At 36.7% G+C, this 20,112-nt stretch overlaps 1 protein-coding gene across 1 annotated transcript in view; it reads right to left on the bottom strand.

Annotated features, from left to right (window-relative positions):
* SCN9A (sodium voltage-gated channel alpha subunit 9) overlaps positions 1–20,112 on the bottom strand; it is a 170,806-nt gene that overhangs the window by 84,717 nt on the left and 65,977 nt on the right. Inside the window, exons 2-7 of the mRNA XM_047873440.1 lie at positions 16,579–16,886; positions 9,104–9,222; positions 8,665–8,754; positions 7,988–8,116; positions 6,418–6,509; positions 5,228–5,437 (exon numbers count right to left, since the gene is read on the bottom strand). Of these exons, the coding sequence (XP_047729396.1) occupies positions 5,228–5,437; positions 6,418–6,509; positions 7,988–8,116; positions 8,665–8,754; positions 9,104–9,222; positions 16,579–16,836 (898 nt within the window). The 5' untranslated portion in view covers positions 16,837–16,886. The remainder of the gene's footprint in view (positions 1–5,227; positions 5,438–6,417; positions 6,510–7,987; positions 8,117–8,664; positions 8,755–9,103; positions 9,223–16,578; positions 16,887–20,112) is intronic.

The following is a 20,112-nucleotide window of genomic DNA, read 5'->3' as shown; positions in this document are numbered from 1 at the left end:
GCCCCTCCCCTGCTTGTGCTCACTGTCTCTCCTTCTCTCTCCCAGAATAAAGTTTTTTTAAAAAGAAAAAGAACAGGCTCTAGAGTTGCCTGTCCCAGGGCAGGGCGAACAGAATGATGAAGTCAGTACAAGAATGTCAGTACAAGAATGATGAAAGGTAAAGCAATGGCAGTAGTTCACGTTGGCCTTACAGAACACTTTAAAAGAATCCCTACACAAAAACAGACATTACATTATTGGAATAATTAGCCTCAAGAGAATTTAAGGTTAACACGTAAAGGGAAAACATAATGCATAGAGAAATAAAAACATACGTCCACAGTAAAACTTACACATGAATATTCATAGCAGCATTATTCACAATAGCCCCAAAGTGGAAACAACAAAGACATTCATCAATTAATGAATGCTTAAACAAAATGTAGTATATATATACAAGGGAGTATTATTTAGCAATAAAAAGAAATGGATTACTGCCACAGGGATGAAACCTGAAAACATGCTAAGTGAAAGAAGTCAGACACAAGGGCCACATATTGTATGATTCCATGTATACAAAATGCTCAGAATAGGTAAATCCATAGAGACAGAAAGTAGATTAGTGATTGTCAGGGGTTTGCGGGACAAGGGAATGGACAGTGATCGCCAGTGAGTACAGGGTTTCTTCTCTCTTTTTTTTTTAATGTTTATTTATTTTGAGAGAGAGAGAGCAGGAGCAGGGGAGGGGCAGAAAGAGAGGGAGAGAGAGAATCCCAAGCAGACTCTGGACTGTCAGCACAGAGCCCAATGCAGGCTTTGATTCCACAAACCATGAGATCATGACCTGAGCCGAAATCAAGAGTTGGACACTTAACCGACTGAGCCACTCAGGTACTCTGAGTACAGGGTTACTTTTGAGGGAGATAAAATTATTCTAAAATTAGTGCTGGTGTTTGCACAACTCTGTGAATATACTATGAAACACTGAACTGTATACTTCAAAAAGGGGGATTTTTATGGTATGTGAACTATCTCAATAAAGTTGTTAAATATAATGCAGTACAATAACAAAGACTGTGGATAGTAATAGATAAGCCTCAACCTCACAGTAAAAGTCACATGGGGATAAAAGGAAATAGAAAATTGCAAAATTCACACACCTAAAATCTGGAACCAATATTCAGTCAAAAGCAGATTGGTACAGAATGGTAAAACATACTGGTGACCTAAACATTCTATGATTAGTTTTATCCAACCTGGTTCAGAAAGACAGCTTGTAGCAACCATGTATGACTTGGGCTTTTGGATTCAAGAGTTTTTTCCTCAACCAAGAGGCAATAGTAAGTTAACTGTGAGAAAGCTAGTGCTGGGGATCAGGTAGAGGCAGATTGCCTGCAATTGACACACTGCCTTCTGGGAGACTGAACTCTGGGAAGTCCCCACAAGGAAGACACCATAGGTGAAGACAGGAAAAGCCCTGGTAGAAGTGCAGACCAACACTGTGGCTTTTCCAGGAACTTTTCTATGAAATGTCAAACATTCAGAAAATAGAGGTTTCTTTATCCCAACATTCACGTACAATAGCTACTGAAAATTTGGCTTCCAACTGTGCACACGAACCTTTCCTTCACCTGTAGCAGCAAGAAGGAAGATTGAGGAGCATGAAAGTAGACAATGCTTGGCATCAAAGGAAATCTATAGATTGTATGTTTGAAACATGGCCTTCTTTATTTGATAACAAATTTTAAAAGCACCTCCAAAGGGGCTTTGCTGTAGGAACCAGAAAACACTTTCAGAATATGTTCAGGCTTTCTATGTAGGCTGCCGTTACCATGGCAATTCTTTTATCTCTTCAAGAATTCCAATTCATTTACCTCACCACTTTCTCAAAACCTGTCAACCAACTCTTGGGTTCACTTCTTTCCTTGTCCAGTTTTGAATCCATAGACACTCATTATATCATTCTCTTACAATTTCCTCAACTTCGAAGTATTTCTATCAGTCTATCACACTAACCTGGCAGAACCTTACCCCGACTCATACTCTAATGTCTACCTTCTGCATACTTGCCCAAGTGGCTGAATGTTATTGGGGAAACTCTCACACCCAAGTGAATGATTGCATTTTAAGTAAATGATCTCTGGTATCAAATTGCAACTCAAAATAGACTCCATGTCCCATTCCTTAGGATGACCATATAGTGCATTCTCCTCAAAACTTCTGTAGAATTTCCTCTTTCTCATTTGCATTCCCAGCCAATGGTCCCATTTCACACCTTTCTGAGGAAATGAAAGCTACTGGCTTTGACTTAATCCTCTTCTGATAAGTCTGCAGCCTGCCCCTCCACCTTTCCTCTTGTTTCAGCGGTAGAGATATCTCTTGTCTTTGCTCTTTCACTTTCTCCAGAACTTGACTTCTCCCCTTCTCTCCTGAATTATTCATCTATATTTTACTACTCACTCATTTCTACCTCTAGAAGAGCATCCCTATCAAAATACGCCATTAAAAAAGTACCAGACATCTCCTCCATTATTCTGCTTTCCATTACAGCCAAATTTCTTGGGAGAACTGTCCACACATACTGTCATCTCTTCTTTCTGACATTTTATTTACCCCTCTCACCACCTTAAGTCCAACCTTCTGCTCTTACCACTCCACTAAAATTTTCTCATGAAAGTCTCTGACAGTTTCCATGTTGTTCAAGCTAATGCATATTCTTTTATCTCCATCATTCTTAATCCTCGATCTTGCAGCATCATTCAACACAAGTACTCCCTTCTCCTCAAACTTTCTTCTCTTGGCTTCACTGTTCACATCTTTGTTTTCTTCTTACTTTATTGGCTGCTCCTTCTCTGTGTCCTGTCTGGGTCTTCTTCTCTGCCTGCTTTCCAGATATTAGGGTTTTGGAGTTCACCAAATTTGCATGAAAAATCCAGTTGCCCTTTCTTAACCTGCTTATAAACATCAGAGTTTTTCAGAAGGATGTGTGTATGTATGTATGTATCCTTTCTGTTTGCTGATTATTTCAAAGTGTATTTATCTCCAAAGCAGGAAGTTCCTCTGATCTCCATGCTTAAATTCCTATTGTCTACTTTTTTCTACACTTGCATGTATCAGTGTCATCTCAACTTTAACTGGTTAGTAAAAACTTGCATCTACAATCCTGCCTACACTTCCTTCATTTCCCATTGTCACCCATCAAAAGTTACTGTAGCCACAAGCCTAGAAGATATCCTCAAGCCCTCTTCTCTTCTCTAATCCATCAGCAAGTTCTATAGATTTTATCTTGACATAACCCTTTTCTCTTCACTGTCCACCACCACTCTAGATGGAGCCACAATCTTCTCTTTCATAATGACAGAAACATCCTAAATGGTTTTCCTTATTCTAGACTACCACCCCCCGTTTGCCTAATCAGTACTCCAGATGGCAAACAAAATGATTGAAACCACTGCATTTAAAATGAAACCAAACTCCTTTCCAATGGGCTAAAACATCCTTCGTGCTTTGACCCCTGCCTTTTTCTCTCACTCTGTCTGTTGCTATTCTATCCCCATTTTGCTAAAATCTAACCATACTGATGCTCTTCCATTCTTTAAACACATAATACTCCTTCTTGTTTCAGGACCTTCCTACATGCTATTCTTTCTAACTCAAGTAGTAGCTCCCATACACACACTCTCACCAAAACTTACACTATTTTATGGCTTCTCATTGTCCTTTAGATCTTCACTTTGGTAACTTAAATGCCATCTCCTCAGAAAGGTCTTCTCATTTAGTTAGTATTTCAGCCCCTGAGATTTATTTGCTTTGCATTGTTTTTATTATAACGTGCAATATTTTTTATTTGTCTGTTGCCTTCCTTTAGTTTTTCATTCCCACTAGAATATAAGCTCTGTGAAAGGAGAGCTTATTTCTGTGCCAGAAAGTTGCACAATGCTTAGCTTAGGGGGCACTTAATAAACACATGCTGTTACATAAATATCCAAATAAATACTGCAGTGAGATCTGGCTTCTACGACACAGAGAACAAGTGAGGAAACCAAATTCAGACTGGACACAAACATTTTCTCCCTAAAACTCTATTTCAGAAGAAAATAAAGAATAATGTATAGAATTAAGGGAGAAGGTTTTGGTGTAAAATTCCATTGTTCACTAAGATGTTATTTCACTCATTTGTAATAAATGCAATATGAAGATACACTGCAAAATTCAAGGCTCTTCCTACTCATTTTGAAAAATATTGCTTGAAGTAATGCCAGAGGTTAAAAAAGTCATTCAGATTACGAACTCAAAAATAGGACCACGATTCAAAATAAAAGAACTGGTAGTGATCCGAGGAAAAAACAGTTAAGTTTAAGTAAGTGTTGTAAACTGATTGTTAATTGTAAATGTCAACAATTATCCATAAGATATGTTACTTTTATGGTATATAACTTAGAGATTCTTTGGAAATTGAAAATAACATTTAAGATCATATTAATCAAAATCAGAAACTGAAAAAATAAGTAAAAATAAAAAGGAAGGAAAAACATGCTAAATTCCTCACCAAACATTGGTAGTAAAGAATTATACATTAAATATTTTACTTTAAAACCTTCATTTTTTTTTCATTTTAGGCTTCAATAATTTTTTCTGTTTTCTTTATTTACATCCTTTTACTATATTAGCTAGGTTTTATTTGCTTTTATCTTCCCCAGTGAGTGGGAGAATACACATTTAGTAAAGAAAAAAAATGATGTGTACTCTTCATAATCCAAGGAGAATCTTGACCTTTACTCTCTGAGCTCATTCTGTCAAAGGTACATACACTTGGAAGGTGTCTTGATTTCCTCCCCAAACCCCCCACCTCTGTATCCAATTATCCAGTAAGGTTTATGGGTTCATATGGGCAATATCAGACATACACACTGCAGGTATTAGACAGAAAGCACAAACTTGCTTGGTCTCATTCTCACCCAAATTCATCAATAGCTCCAGCAAGAGGAGCTGTGTTAGAGGACAACTGTTCAGAAAACATGCAGTTTGGGCTTTTTTGTAAAATATTCTAAAATATACTCATGAATTAAGCAGACTTTGAGACTGTGTGCACAGACCAACTCATATGGTTTGTACAGAACTAGTTCTGATGAACTAAACTTTGAGATCATGACCTCAGCTGAAGTCAGACGCTTCACCGACTGAGCCGCCCAGGCTGAAAGAGAACAATCTTATTTCAACCTCTTAACAACTGCAGGGACAATCTTACTTTTATAGTCTTCTTCTTCAAGGGTATCCAGGATGCTTGCTAATGTTTCATTATTTTCCAGCGGATCCCGCAGACATTTATGTTTCAGGTTGCCCATGAACAGCTGCAGCCCAATCAGTGCAAACACGCTCAGACAGAACACGGTCAGGATCATGACGTCAGAGAGCTTCTTCACAGACTGGATCAGAGCTCCCACAATGGTCTTCAGGCCTGAATGCAGGGGGGAGAAAAGTGTTCATAATAAAATAAAGCCTCTGAATGAGAAATAAAAACAAAACACGAGCTTTTCTAGAAATTCATGCATTACATCAAATCAAGGACCTTAAAGAGCCTAGTTCAAAAAAAGCCTAGTAGCTCAAAAGGGTAGATTTACTGTTTATATATATTTTGCTTCTATATATCACAGCAAATGATAAAAATTGTAAAATAGCCCAAAGAGTAACCACATTGTCAAAATGAATAATTTGGTTGCTCAAGCCATATCCATATTCACCTGTAAAAATAATTTTCAAAGTGCTAATTTAGTAAATGCTTGTCAAACAAACCATCTCTCTATAATGACATTAAAAGAAAGGGGCTGAATTGCAGCATATAGTGACACGTTGCTAATATTCAGTTAAGAAATGGTTTGTTGTGGAAAGCTAAAAAACATGTCATGCAATACCCCCATGCTGATATTTAAAATCTCTTTTCCTAACTGTATGAAAAGCAATCAGAACAAATTGAAATTTTCATTCCTGGCTAAACAAAATGGAAAATGAGCTGTTATTCAGGAGGGAAAATTTCAAGTTGAGATGTGAGCCAAATGGCCATCTTCATCCTCTAAGATCCATGCAATTGATTAAACTCAAAGGCTGACTTTTAATAATGATTGTGAAAAACATAAGAAATCAAATTTAATTAGAACTGTGTAAGAGAAAGTCTTTCTTGTCTTGGCTCCAAAAGATCAAAGTCAGCCCCGGTGTTTAACCCCACTCTCACCTGGAATGACTGAAATTGTTTTCAGTGCTCGGAGAACTCTGAATGTTCTCAGCGCTGAGACATTGCCCAGGTCCACAAACTCTGTCACATATCTGTAATAGGGAGTTCACACACAACACAGTGACAACACACACACAAACAAACAAAGAACAACTCCCAAATAGTTGGAGTTATGAGTGGCCTAACGCTCCACACCAATCACTCCTTACCTGGAATTACAGAAATAGTTTTCAAAGCTCTCAACACTCTGAAAGTTCGAAGAGCTGAAACATTGCCTAGGTTTACAAATTCTGTTAAATACCTGTAGAATTAAATCAGAGTTATTCAGAATTTAGATAGAATCTATGATACTTACCCGTGCCTTTAAGTCAAGGTATTGCCTACATTTGGAAATGCTTATTTAAATGGATTGTTCTGCAAGTCTTTTTTTTTTCCCCTAACACAACTGATTCAATTTGATTAGATTTGATTCAATCCCTTTTATGTGAGTAAAATACAAATATATTATTAAAATGGCTTCAAATACTTTAAATATCTAAATAAACAATCAAATGCTTCAATCATTAGACCTCAACATTATGGTAATATAGATATTTAATATCCTATAAAATGTCAGCAGCAAATTTTGAAAACTGTAGGCTAACTGAAAGAAGCCAGACACAAAAGGCCACAAATTGTACAATTCCATTCATATGAAATGTCTAGAATAGGCAAATCCATAGACTCATAAAACAGATGAGTAGTTTCCTAGTTTCCAAGGACTAGGGGGAGAAGGGAATAGAAATGATTTCTTCTGGGGGTGATGGAAATATTCTGGAATTAGAAATCAGTGACAGTTGTACAATGTTGTGAACATACTAAAAAAGCAACACTGAATTTTATACTTTAAAAGGGTAAATTTTATGGCATATAAATTATATCTCAATAAAAAATGAGAGCCCTGAGAAAAGGCAGCCTTCTTTTGACTTGATGTCAACGCTGACTCTTGTCAGCAGGTGGCAGGTGCACCTACAGCAGTCAGGTGACCATAAAAGAAGGGAGCCTGATAGACAAGGAGGTGGGGGTGGGGGCGAGGGAATGGGAAACTAGAAATCTTAAGACCCTTCTGCATTATCTAAATTCCTTCAGTGAACCCGCATTAGTTTTAAAATTCAAGATGATAGAGGGAAAAACATTGTATCTAGGTTTGGAGACTCAAAAAAAAAAAAAAAACAACTGACTGTTTCTGGCAAATATATTTGGGGAAAGAGCAGCAGTATAAATAAATTAAAATTATATTTTAATGTAATATTTTCCTCTTAAAAATAAACTGTGACGGCATACATAATATATACACAATGCACTAAAGTTAGGGTTAGTATGCAGTGACAGCCCTTTTAAAATTTTTACTTCTGTATTTTAATATAGCATAATAGTTTCATAGTATAGGTTAATAAAAAGAGCACAGTACTTTATAATTAAGGCTTGAGATTTTTCTGTGATTCTTATAGGTTTTATCAGTTTTCAAAGTATGAACTCACTTGCACTGCATATACTATCCATCCAAGTGCTGAGCATGAAGATGATCAATCTTAATGATGTCATACACTTTTGAATGGGAAATGCTCTTTCTCAAAAATTAATCATTTGCCTATCAATGACTTCCTTTCATTCAGTATCCTTTAAATGCAACCATTACCTGCAGGAAAAGTCAGACCCCAAAGGCTTACTTTCACTGGAATACTGTGCTCTCTGTCATTTTCATGAGTTTGCCATTTCAAAAAAACTAAATGTACTTACGCAAAAACAATGACGACAAAATCAAGCCAGTTCCATGGGTCACGAAGGAAAGTGAATTCTCCTACACAGAAGCCTCTTGCAAGGATTTTTACAAGTGATTCAAAAGTATATATTCCAGTAAAAGTGTACCTAGACAAATAACCCAATGGCATATTAAATATGAGAAGAATAGAACCAATATAAATATTTTTTTTCTGATCAACCCAAGAAAGCCACCTATTAGAGTGTGGCTGTTGGTTTATGGATCCACTTGAAGTATTAGAATAAACTACAATAAAGGTATTTCCAGAAAAAATCTCAAAATGTCCATATTAGATACTCTTAGAGAAAGTAGAGGTATTCAAAATGACTGAGAACACAGGTATTAGATCTGCCTGGAAAAGTCCTACATTACTCCTATCAGAAATATACCCAAGGATAAGAAATATATAACATGTCTAAGAACAAGGCAGGACATCTGATAAATTCATTCTTCTAGAAAAGACTGTAACAATTATTCTATTCCACTGTTAACTGGTTAACGCCACAGAGGAGGAAAAAATAATCGAAAGAAAAGCAACCATATAATATGGGAAGATAAACACCACGATTTTTAGAGCTGTGGTAACTTCCTGGCGGGGAAGGAGAGGACTAAAATAACAGTGAGACCATATTAAAATGTATTTATACCCACTTACTCTACATTCTTGGTCCAGTCTGGAGGGTTACTCATGGTCATAAATATGCAGTTCGTCAGAATAGTGCACATGATGAGCATGCTGAATAAAGTAGCTTAGAATCAAGGAATTTGATAAAAGACCACAGTGGGAACTTTTAATATTTGATAATGACACTTGTTAAAATGCTAACAACTTTGTCCTAGAAAATAATTCTAAATGATTTTTACAACTTTTTTATCTCTTTGAACAAGGGAGTAATATATAAAGTAATTTATCCTAAAATGCTAACATTGCCATTCTCCCAATTTTCTCAGAGACTTACACCAAATTACACTGAAATCAGTACACTAAAATCAGAGTCTTTTCTGGTACACAAGAACTAAAATGCACATTTGAATAAAATAGCAAAGTTTACATTTTAAAGCACCATTAACAGTAAACAATTTAAAAAGGATATGAGTGTACTAAAATCTTAATTGATATTCTTCTTAGGGGACTGAAAGGAGACAGCATGTACAAAGCAGGTGTGGCATTGAAACGGAAGATTGCTTTCCCTTTGTTCAACACGATGAAAGTCTATAGGAGAAAATGAAAACAACATGAAATTGAGAATCTGAAATTTCACCCTCACACATTTATATCAGCAATTTACCTCTGCCTGTGGTAGTCTCACATTAAAGAAACACTGCCATCAGACTCAAGCAACGTGGTACCACTGACATTAATTGAACTCTTTAGATCACATTGGCCAATGAACTCCTTCTATTTCTTCTTAGTAAATTAAGAAGTGAGCCATTTATGAGCATGGGTTGCCTAGAACTCCTCAAATACAATGTCTTCTCTTTTTCATATCCTTTTAACACCCAAATCAGTAACAGTAAGTTGTGGCCGCTGGAATTAGTTTAGAATATAATTTCCTTCTTTCACATCAGTGTATTTTAAGCAAACAAAATAGAAACTAGCTATCCCTGATTTTTGCCATAACACCTTGAGAATTTTAGTACTTGTTGGTTATTGTCATGGCTAATAGTAAGTGTTCCAAAATATGAGTCATTTCAAAAACATATTCTCATATATTTAAGGAATATTAGAGTTAGAAAATCCTATTACCCAGTTCAATTTTCTTGTTTTAGATGTAATATAAATAATAGCTAAAAGAAAAGATCACAAATTAAAGGACTTGCTTGCTACTACCCACAGTAATTTAAAAAATAATAATACAAATGAGCCAAATATTCTTGAAATGTGTTATGTAATCATTATACAAGTGACATTCTCCACAGCTTTGGTATGTAGTTAAAAATTTTAAAACTCAAATAAATAAACAGCAACAACAACAAAACATTAACACAATCTAAGAAATTTGCTTAGAAATAAAGAAGACCAAATTTTAACTTTTTGTCTAATTCTCCTATAGTTGATAGGCAAATTACCTGTGTTATTTAGAAGACATTGACTTGGTCTTCTGTTGTTGTTTAATCTGAATTTTATATAAGTTCATGAATGGGCTTCTGCTAATAAATATTTTTCACCAAATTGGGGACCTAAGTTCAAGTATCTTGCTTTTTTTAAAAATTTTTTAAAAATGTTTATTTATTTTTGAGACAGAGAGAGATAGAGCATGAACGGGGGAGGGTCAGAGAGAGGGAGACACAGAATCTGAAGCAGGCTCCAGGCTCTGAGCTGTCAGCACAGAGCCCGATGTGGGGCTTGAACTCACGGACCGTGAGATCATGACCTGAGCCGAAGTCGGACACTTAACCGACTGAGCCACCCAGGCGTCCCTCAAGTATCTTGCTTTTTAATTGTATGTGGCAGTGTTCTCAAGAAAGTGAACCAAAATCTATTACTTTCAGATGTCTTTTTATATTCCTAGTCACTTTCACTATACCGGTTGTGACTAAATACAATTTAACATAAAATTCACTTTTACCTTAAAATTAGCTTTAAAATTAATATATAGCCTTTGAGTACAACCACTGTTTTCTTAACTTTTGATACACTGTGCTTTTTAGAATTCATTCATTATACTCTGCAATTGTGTAGTGAACAACTATGGCATATGAGGTGATGAAAGGCATTTGAACATAAATGAGACATGAGTCTTGCATTCAAGAAACTTCCTAGAAAAGTGATGCCTACACAGTAACTCACATACAAGGCAAGATGTGACAGGTATAATACAGAGAAATACAAATGGAGGAGTGTGACAGTATGAAAGAGACATGGTCACACACAGGTGAGAATTATCAGGGAGACTTCCTGAATCAGACATCAGCTGAGCTAATGTGAAAATCATATTACTGTCTAGATTTGGCCAGATCAAGTTACCTTGTGCTTGACATGTTTACAAAAAACAATTCATTTGCTATTTTTAAATTTAAATTCCCAATGTTTATTCACTTCAAGAACTTCTCTAGGAATATCTGGGTTTACACACACACAGGAGTTAGTTATAGGCAGGAAAAATAGGTAAGCCTATGAAATGTGGGGGGTCAGTATAGGTCCCTTTAGTAAATTCCAAAATCCTACTATGAAATGCATAGATATCAAAGTCTGAATAAATTCTTTTAATTTTGCCCATTTATTTAAGAGTTTGTTGAACATAAAATTAGACAAATATGGTACCCAAAGAACATATGTTTGGTTTAGACAGATGTGATTCTAAATACCAGATCCACCATTTAACAACTTGAGAGCCAGCACTTAGTGCCTTCTAAAAAGCACAGTGTATCAAGATTTAAGATTTAACTTAAAGCTTTTAAGTTTCTGGCACATTGTAAATTCTCAGTCAATATTGGTAGCAGCTGCTTAAATTATAGGTAACATATAAAGCACAGTAGGCCATTGTACCTGTCCTCTTAATACCCATAGCACAGGGTAATTAGTAATTTATTCTTTCTTAAAGACACAAAGTTTCACTTATAATAAAAGCACTGCATAACACTATTAAAAAGCACTTATATATTCATCACATAAAAAATGAAGCCCTAACTTCTATCATTAATTTATCAAGTGTTCTTTGTTTTAACAAAGCATTGATAATTACACTCAAATACAAATTAAAGTCTGGGCCAAAGTCAAATTAGGGGTCATTAAGATATATTTTTTATTCTTTCTTTCTTTCTTTCTTTCTTTCCTTCTTTTGATATGAAATTTATTGTCAAATTGGTTTCCATACAACACCCAGTGCTCACCCCAACAGGTGCCTCCTAAATGCCATCACCCACTTTCTCCTCCCTCCCACCTCCCATCAACCCTCAGTTTATTCTCAGTTTTTAAGAGTGAAGATATATTTTTTAAATGTTTATTTTTAAGAGAGAGAAAGTATGTGAGCAGGGAGGGGCAGAGAGAGAGGGGGGCACAGGATCTGAAGTGAGCTCTCTGTGCTGACAGCAGAGATCCCGATGCAGGGCTCAAACTCATGAACCCTGAGATCATGACCTGAGCTGAAGTCGGACATTTAACCGACCGGGCCACCCAGGTGGTCATTAAGATTTGACCCCCAGGGGTCATTAAGATTTTTAATACTAGTAATAATTATAATGTAGCAGAAATAAAATTTTTGTCTCTTAGTGTGAATAACTTGAAACATGGAGGAATCAATCCACAAAGTTGCAAGCAACTCTAAGTTTGCAAGCAAAAGTCAAAACTACTTTTATCAAGAAATGTTTGAAAAGCTAGACACAAAAAAATTGATAATCTAAAGCTCCAAACCAAAACAAAATAAGAAGACTTGGTTATCCCTTTAGATCTTTGTAACCACGTCAAGAATAGAGAGCCATGAAAAATAGATTGCTTTGTCTGACCTAGTTCAACTCAACTATACTGATGCAAATGTGGGTTAGGCTTTTGATGTGGCTGGTGTTATATTATTTGAAAGGAATTGGGGCCAAGGCAAAGAGTTGGAGTCCCATCCTAAATGTTCTCTATTAAATTAGTCTATCACAGCCAACATCATTCCATTAGTTAATAGGCCTATAATCCTCCATTCAAATGCAAACATTTTCCCATACCTCCCAAATTACTTTAAGGCAGTATTAGTTTATGTCTATGCCTTGGGGATTATTCCGGAAAGATTCCTTTCCTCCTTAAGAGGTGGCTGGTTAAGTAACATCCAGACCCCCTTTGGAAATGGGAAATGTAGTAGGTATCCATTCTGAGCCAGGAATTTTTCAGGATGAAGTAATAAGTAAAATGAGAAAGTACTTTTTATTTTGCGTGTGTTATTTACTCATCATTATTTAATTTGCTTTTGTGAAGTTGTTACCATAGTGGTTGCTATACAACAGAAACTAGACTATATTAAGAGATGTGGTATAATAGAATATCTCAGTAGGGGGACAAACCAAATGAATTTTAAAAATCTACAACTTACTGGGGGGTAACATTTTGCACATTGCTTAATTTCCCCAAGCCCTTTGTCTCATCTAAAAATAGGGCATTACATACCTCACACCTGTCAGAATGGCTAACTTTAACAACCCAGGCAACAATAGATGCTGGCGAGAATGCAGAGAAAGAGGATCTCTATTGCACTGCTGGTGGGAATGCAAACTGGTGCAGCCACTCTGGAAAAGAGTATGGAGGTTCCTCAAAAAATTAAAAATAGAACTACCCTGTGACCCAGCATTGCACTACTAGGCATTTATCCAAGGGATACAGGTATGCTGTTTTGAAGGGACACATGTACCCCAATGTTTATAGCAGCACTATCAACAATAGCCAAAGTACGGAAAGAGCCCAAATGTCCATCGATGGATGAATGGATAAAGAAGATGTGGTATACACACACACACACACACACACACACACACACACACACACACATATACAGTGGAGTATTACTCAGCAATCAAAAAGAATGAAATCTTGCCATTTGCAACTACATAGATGGAACTAGAGGCTATTATGCTAAGTGAAATTAGTCAGAGAAAGACAAATATCATATGACTTCACTCATACGAGGACTTTAAGAGACAAAACAGGTGAACATAAGGAAAGGGAAGCAAAAATAAGAAAAACAGGGAGGGAGACAAAACATAAGAGACTCTTAAAAATGGAGAACAAACAGAGGTTTGCTGGAGGGGTTGTGGGAGGGGGGATGGCTAAATGGGGAAGGGGCTTAAGGAATCTACTCCTGAAATCATTGTTGTACCATATGCTAACTAATTTTGATGAAAATTATATAAATAAATAAATAAATAAATAAATAAATTTAAAAATAATAAAATAAAATAAAAATAGGATATTACCAAAAAAAAAAAAAAAGAGGGGTGGGGTAAGTGCACCTGGGTGGCTCAGTTAGTTAAGCCTCCGACCTGATTTCAGCCCAAGTCATGATCTCACAGTTCATGAGATCAATCCCCACATCAGCACAGAGCCTACTTGAGATTCTCCCTCTCCCTCTCTCTCTGCCCCTCCCCAGCTCACACTCTCTCTCCCTCCCTCTCTTTCTCCAAGTAAATAAATAAACTTAAAAAAAAATAAAAACAGGGTATTTCTTCCTATCTCACCAGGTTATGATAAATATGTATGCTAATTTATATAAAAAGTCTAGTGCCTGACACAGCAATCCTTAATCCATATTAGCATTCTTCCTTGCTGTGTCAGAATACTGATTGATTAATTAGAATGCTATATAGTATTTCAAGGGCTTCTCAGGTATTCTGGTTTTTAATGCTGTGCTGCCAGCCTGTTGTGATGTGAAGCAAGTGTTAGGTACTGCTGTTCATAGTAACTACCACTGAGGCAGATGGGTTTCTACTATCAATATGTAACCTCATCATATTTTATATTTCTCAGGTTATTTCAAATATGTTCTCTATTTTACTTTATTTGCTAGATGTCTTATCAGGAAATATTCCCTTTCATTTATATCTTAAACTATTTTTTAAAATGGGCTTTATTTTGTCTTTCTTGACCTTTCAAAGTCTACAGGTGCTATACGGCAAAGCAATGTTGGAGAGTTACAGAACTGCCGATATAATCCTTTAGAGTTTCCTCTTAGTCAACTTTAACTTCAACCTGGTTGTGTCCACTACTGTGTCAGGAAAGCTGTACTTCTCACTTTCTCAACAGAATAACTTTACAGCAGGTGTTTCAAACTCTCTCCCATTTCCCTAAAGTGAAAACACCTTCTCAGTTCTGTTACTCTCAACATTTGACTTTCAGAGGACAATTTCCATTCCTGTGGTGTGGAAAATATTGACATCATGTAACACGCATTTCCTCTGATGTGCCTCCATTTACTTCAATGTATCAGGACTCTTAAATCCAACCTCTATTTGCCCCTCAAGTCTCAGTAAGACTTCTCTCCATCTTTTTTTTTTTAAGTTCATTTGGTTATTTAGAGAGAGAGAGAGAGAGAGAGAGAGAGAACCCACATGCAAGCAAGGGAGGGGCAGGGAGAGAGGGAGAGACAGAATCCCAAGTAGACTCCGTGTTGTCAGCACAGAGCCTGATGCGGGGCTTGAACTCATGAACTGTGAGATCAGGACCAGAGGTGAAATCAAGAGTTGGACACTTAATGGACTGAGCCACCCAGGCGCCCCTTCTCTCCACTTTTCAAATGCAAATACAATCTGGCCTTAGCTTGTACCTTGTCTATTAACATCTGCAACTAGCTACATGATTCCAACCTTCTGTATTTTTCTCTCTGAGGATTATTATTATTTTTTTTATTTTCAAGGTGCTATTTCTATCCTATATTTAAAAAGTTTTCAATTTATTTGGAGCCTCAATAAATTCTGCCTTTCTGGCAGAAAATTTTTCAGATTTTTCAGCATGAATGTACTGCTCTCCACTTCCTCTTTTTATTTGCTCTCCACCACCTTCTTGCTTTCCTTCCCACCCCTGAACACAAACTGCTTGCAAAAAGCTTACCAGCTCATCCTCTTTGTTCATTCCAATCACCTTTCTTTATCCTCAACTTTCTGAGTAATTTTGTGAGATACTCCCTCCCCTTCTTTTTTTTTAAATTTTATTAATTTTTTTGTTCATTTATTTTCGAAGGAGAGAAAGACAGAGTGTGAGTGGGGGAGGGGCAGAGAGAGAGGGAGACACCGAATCCGAAGGAGGCTGCAGGCTCTGAGCTGTCAGCACAGAGCCTGACGCGGGACTCGAACCAACAACCATGAGATCATGACTTGAGCTGAAGTCGGACTCTTAACTGACTGAGCCACCCAGGCGCCCTCCTCCCCTTCTTTTTTTGAACAATAGAAACATTTTCTGATTTATGTCCCACTTCTCTATCTCAGACCCGTTTTTCAACACCCTAAATGAAGCAGAAGTCTAAACTCCCATTATTAGTTGAATGATCTTACATATCCCCATAAATTCAGCTGGCACCTGCATGCGAACGCATTCTGGACATACCCCGAGGTCTTAGTTCTCAACTGACAATAATTCCGTTCCTACAGGTATGCATCTATGTCATGTCCCAAAAGGCAGAACATGGTACTGAATATTTTAAAAGATTAAGGATATCAAAATAACGTGTCAGTGACAGAACCAGTTTGGATGAAAAATTAAGAGTACAAGTTCTGAATATCCCACATACATATGTAACTGAACATTTTTGTCATTATCTGGTTTTTCACTAAATTCCACTTACTCTCAATTTAAAATATCTCTCTGTACAGGGATGTCTGGGTGGCTCAGTCAGTCAAGTGTCTGACTTTGGCTCAAGTCATGATCTCGCAGTTCATGACTTCGAGCCCCACATCAGGTTCTGTGCTGACAGCTCAGAGCAGGGAGCCTGCTTCTGATTCTGCATCTCCCTCTCTTTCTGCCCCTCCCTGGCTCAGGCTCTGTCTCTGTCTCTCTCTCAAAAATAAATAAACATTTAAAAAACTTTGAAGTATCTCTCTGTACAAAAGAAGCCAACAGAGTAGTGCAGAGACTGCACTACTGAGGTCCCAATAAACTCACCTTTTTGTCTGCATAGTAGGGGTCGAGGTCCTCCAGGGGCTCTGACACCATGCCTGGTGGGATGTCCCCGTAGATGAAGGGCAGCTGTTTGCCAGCTTCCAGGTCACTGCTTGGCCTTGGGCCTTCTTCATCATCATCTTTCTTTTCTTCTTTGGGTTCCTTTGTTTTTCCTTCAGCAATACGCTGTTCAATGAGGGCAAGAGACTGTCTTGTGAAGTAGACAAAACTCTGAGGTCCTGGGGGAGGCAGCGTTGCCATCTTTTCATCCTGTATATTTTATTTCCCCTTCAGCTCCTTACATAAGAGGCCTAAGTGGAAACAAAGAGATAGGTGTTTGCTAGTAAGATATGGCACATTACAAAAAATAAAAAACGGATTTTTGGTTTCAACTACAAGAAGTAATGTGTTCACAGAATTATTATGTTGAATTAACATTTATTAAGTGATTACTATGTGCAAGACTTATTTTCCATGCTATCTAACCATCTTTATTTAAAAATTTGATCTTAGACAATAAATTTCATATTAAAAAATAAAGGTTTATAGATTATAACTTTAAAAAATAAATTCTAACATGTAAAAATAAATTTGATTTTAATACTTCCCAGCTTCTAAAATAAAAAAGTGACAATTTAATGGAAAAAAAAACTATTTACTTTTCATCTGTATTTAGTTTTAGTGCTATTGAATCAACCTTCCTTATTTAAAATTCTTTATGACAGTGCTTCTTTATTTTTTTACAGTTTATTTTACTTATTTTGAGCGACAGAAAGAGAGCAGGGGAGGGCAGAGAGGGAGGGAGAGAGAGAATACCAAGCAGACTCCACACCGTCAGCACGGAGCCAGACATGGGGCTTGAACTCATGAACCATGAGATCATGACCTGAGCCGAAATCAAGAGGCAGACGCTCAACCAGCTGAGCCATCCAGGCGTCCCACAAAAGTGCTTCTGAGAGTACGAGTCTCCAGATTCTCCTCTTGCCTCTCTGATCACCTGATTCTCTTCTGTCTTAATCTCATAACATACTCACAACCTCTGCTTCTCTGTCATAGGGAAACTCATTTCTGTGAAATGATGTGGTGGAAACATTGTTCTATTCTATTTTGCATATTTATATTTTCTCACAATTACATACCCATTTACAAATCAGAAAAAAAATATTTTTTTTTCATTTTGAATTAAAAACAATTTGGAGAAATGTTTTAGGAAGAAGAAAGAAAAGAGATTCAGAAAATATTTGTGACAGAATCAATTTAAAAAGTAAACAAAACAAAACAAAAAACACCCTATGAGATGCATTCAAACTATGACTTCCCTAAATAATTTATATGTGTATACAAAACATTACAACACCTACAGAAAAGAAAAATACAAAATAAAAAAGTCAAGTTTCTATATATTATTACTTTGAAATGTTCTAAATAAAAAAGCATAAAAATAACAGTTCTTATTTTGAAAATAACAAACTCATTATTCCAGTGAGTCGGGGTAATTTTGTAACTTCTCCATTAAAAAAAAAATGAGTCTCTTCTTTTTTTTCTTTCTTCTTCTTCTTCTTCTTCTTCTTCTGGCATTAGGTTTGCCTGAGAATTGGGACACACCAACTTCTAATACATCGGCCCATTGTGAACAGCTTGAGAAGCTGTATATAGTAAGGAATGTCACCAAAGCCAGAGGCAGGGTGACCTAAGAGAAGCCATGATCTGTTCTTTTATTTTCCAATGCTAAATATAAAAATCTAGCAAATCACAGTAGTGAGAACACAGATAATATAGATTCAGAAAAGAAGTGGGAGAAGCTAAAATTATTCTTTTCCAGGACTCTATTTCCATATCAAACAAAATGAACTTCAATTATGTGTAGAACACAGTCGATGACTTTTCCCCTCAGTTATTTGGGCACAGTATAAGAAAATCCTTACCAGAAGTCTATGTATTTTAAAAGAGACTTTGGTAGCCTGTTGGAAACTGGCACCAACATCAAACTGAGAAATAAGGCAGTGAGTGCAGTTTCCACTTGGGTTTAGGAGATTCTTCAACACTTTTGTAAATCATACAGGTGAGGGAAAGATTAACTTCAGCGTACACATACCTGTCTCTTGGAGAAAAGATGTCTGGAGAACTGACATTTTTGTACTCCCTACATTCAACTGGAAATGTCACCTCTTTCAGGAATTATTTGACAGTAAGTAAGTAGATGTCATGAACTCAGATGTCCAATCCCCAGTTCTACTCTCCCTATTTCTTTTTCCCTTCTTTCTCTTCCCCTCACGCTCTATTCATGCACACCCTCAACATACATATTCTGATTCACTAAACTATATACAGACAGCAGGGCTGGTGGGTGATTCATGTCACTGGTACCATGCATGGGAGGTATTTTCCTGGACAGGATAAAGTGAAGAAAGATACTAAGCATGTGTTTACAACCAGATCAGATTCCATCATCATCCTCTAGTTTGGAGGGTATAGAGGAAGTCACTGCCTCCCATCTGGATGATGGGAATAAATAATGTGTACAAACTTTTAGAGGAGAATTTTGCAATATCCATCAAAGGCGTTAAATATGTTAATTCATTTTTATTGCCAAATAACCTCCCTTCTAAGATTTATCCAAAAGCAATAGTCTCAGATGTCCCATCTGTGAAGATGTTTACTGCAATGTTTGCATAATATTGAAAAATTATAATAAATCTAAAAGCCTAACAGTCAGGGTTTCAGTAAATAAAAAATGAAAATGTAATGAAAAATTGAGTGGTATTTAAAGAATTAGAATTTTTAGGGGCTCCGGGATGGGTCAGTCAGTTAAGCAACTGACTCTTGATCTCAGCTCAGGTCTTGATCTCAGGGTCATGAGTTCAAGCCCCATATTGGGCCTTGCATTGGGCATAACGCCTACATTAAAAAAAAAAAAAAGACTGCTTTTAAAGACTATTTAATAAATTATAAAATCTTATAATGGACAATTAATATATGTGTTACACATACACATACATGTATATTCATCTCAATTTTTTAAATGTACATAAAGTCTGAAATTAAAGGCACAATATATTTAATGAGGGTTATTCACAGCTGAGGAAACATGGGTTACTTTTATTACTTTTTTTATACCTTTCTTTATTGTCCAAAAATTTTTTAAAATGTTTATTCATTTCTGAGAGAGAGAGAGTGTGAGCAGGGGAGGGGAGAGAGAGAGGAGGACAGGGGATCTGAAGTGGGCTCTGTGCTAACAACAGAGAGGCCAATGCAGGGCTAGAATTCACAAACCATAAAATGATGACTGGAGCTGAAGTCGGATGCCTAACCAACTGAGCCACCCAGGCACTCTTCTTTATTTTTCAAAGTTTTAAATCTGGTTTTAATGTTTATTTATTTTTGAGAGAGAGAGAGAGAGAGAGAGAGAGAGAGAGAGACAGAGCGTGAGTGGGGGAGGGGCAGAGAGAGAGGGAGACGCAGAATCAGAAGCAGGCTCCAGGCTCTGAGCTGCCAGCACAGAGCCCGCCATGGGGCTTGAACCCATGAACCATGAGA

Source organism: Prionailurus viverrinus, chromosome C1 (assembly GCF_022837055.1).
Source record: "Prionailurus viverrinus isolate Anna chromosome C1, UM_Priviv_1.0, whole genome shotgun sequence".
NCBI lineage: Eukaryota > Metazoa > Chordata > Mammalia > Carnivora > Felidae > Prionailurus > Prionailurus viverrinus.
Note: the sequence above shows the minus strand (reverse complement) of the source record. Positions and strands in the feature narration are given on the sequence as shown.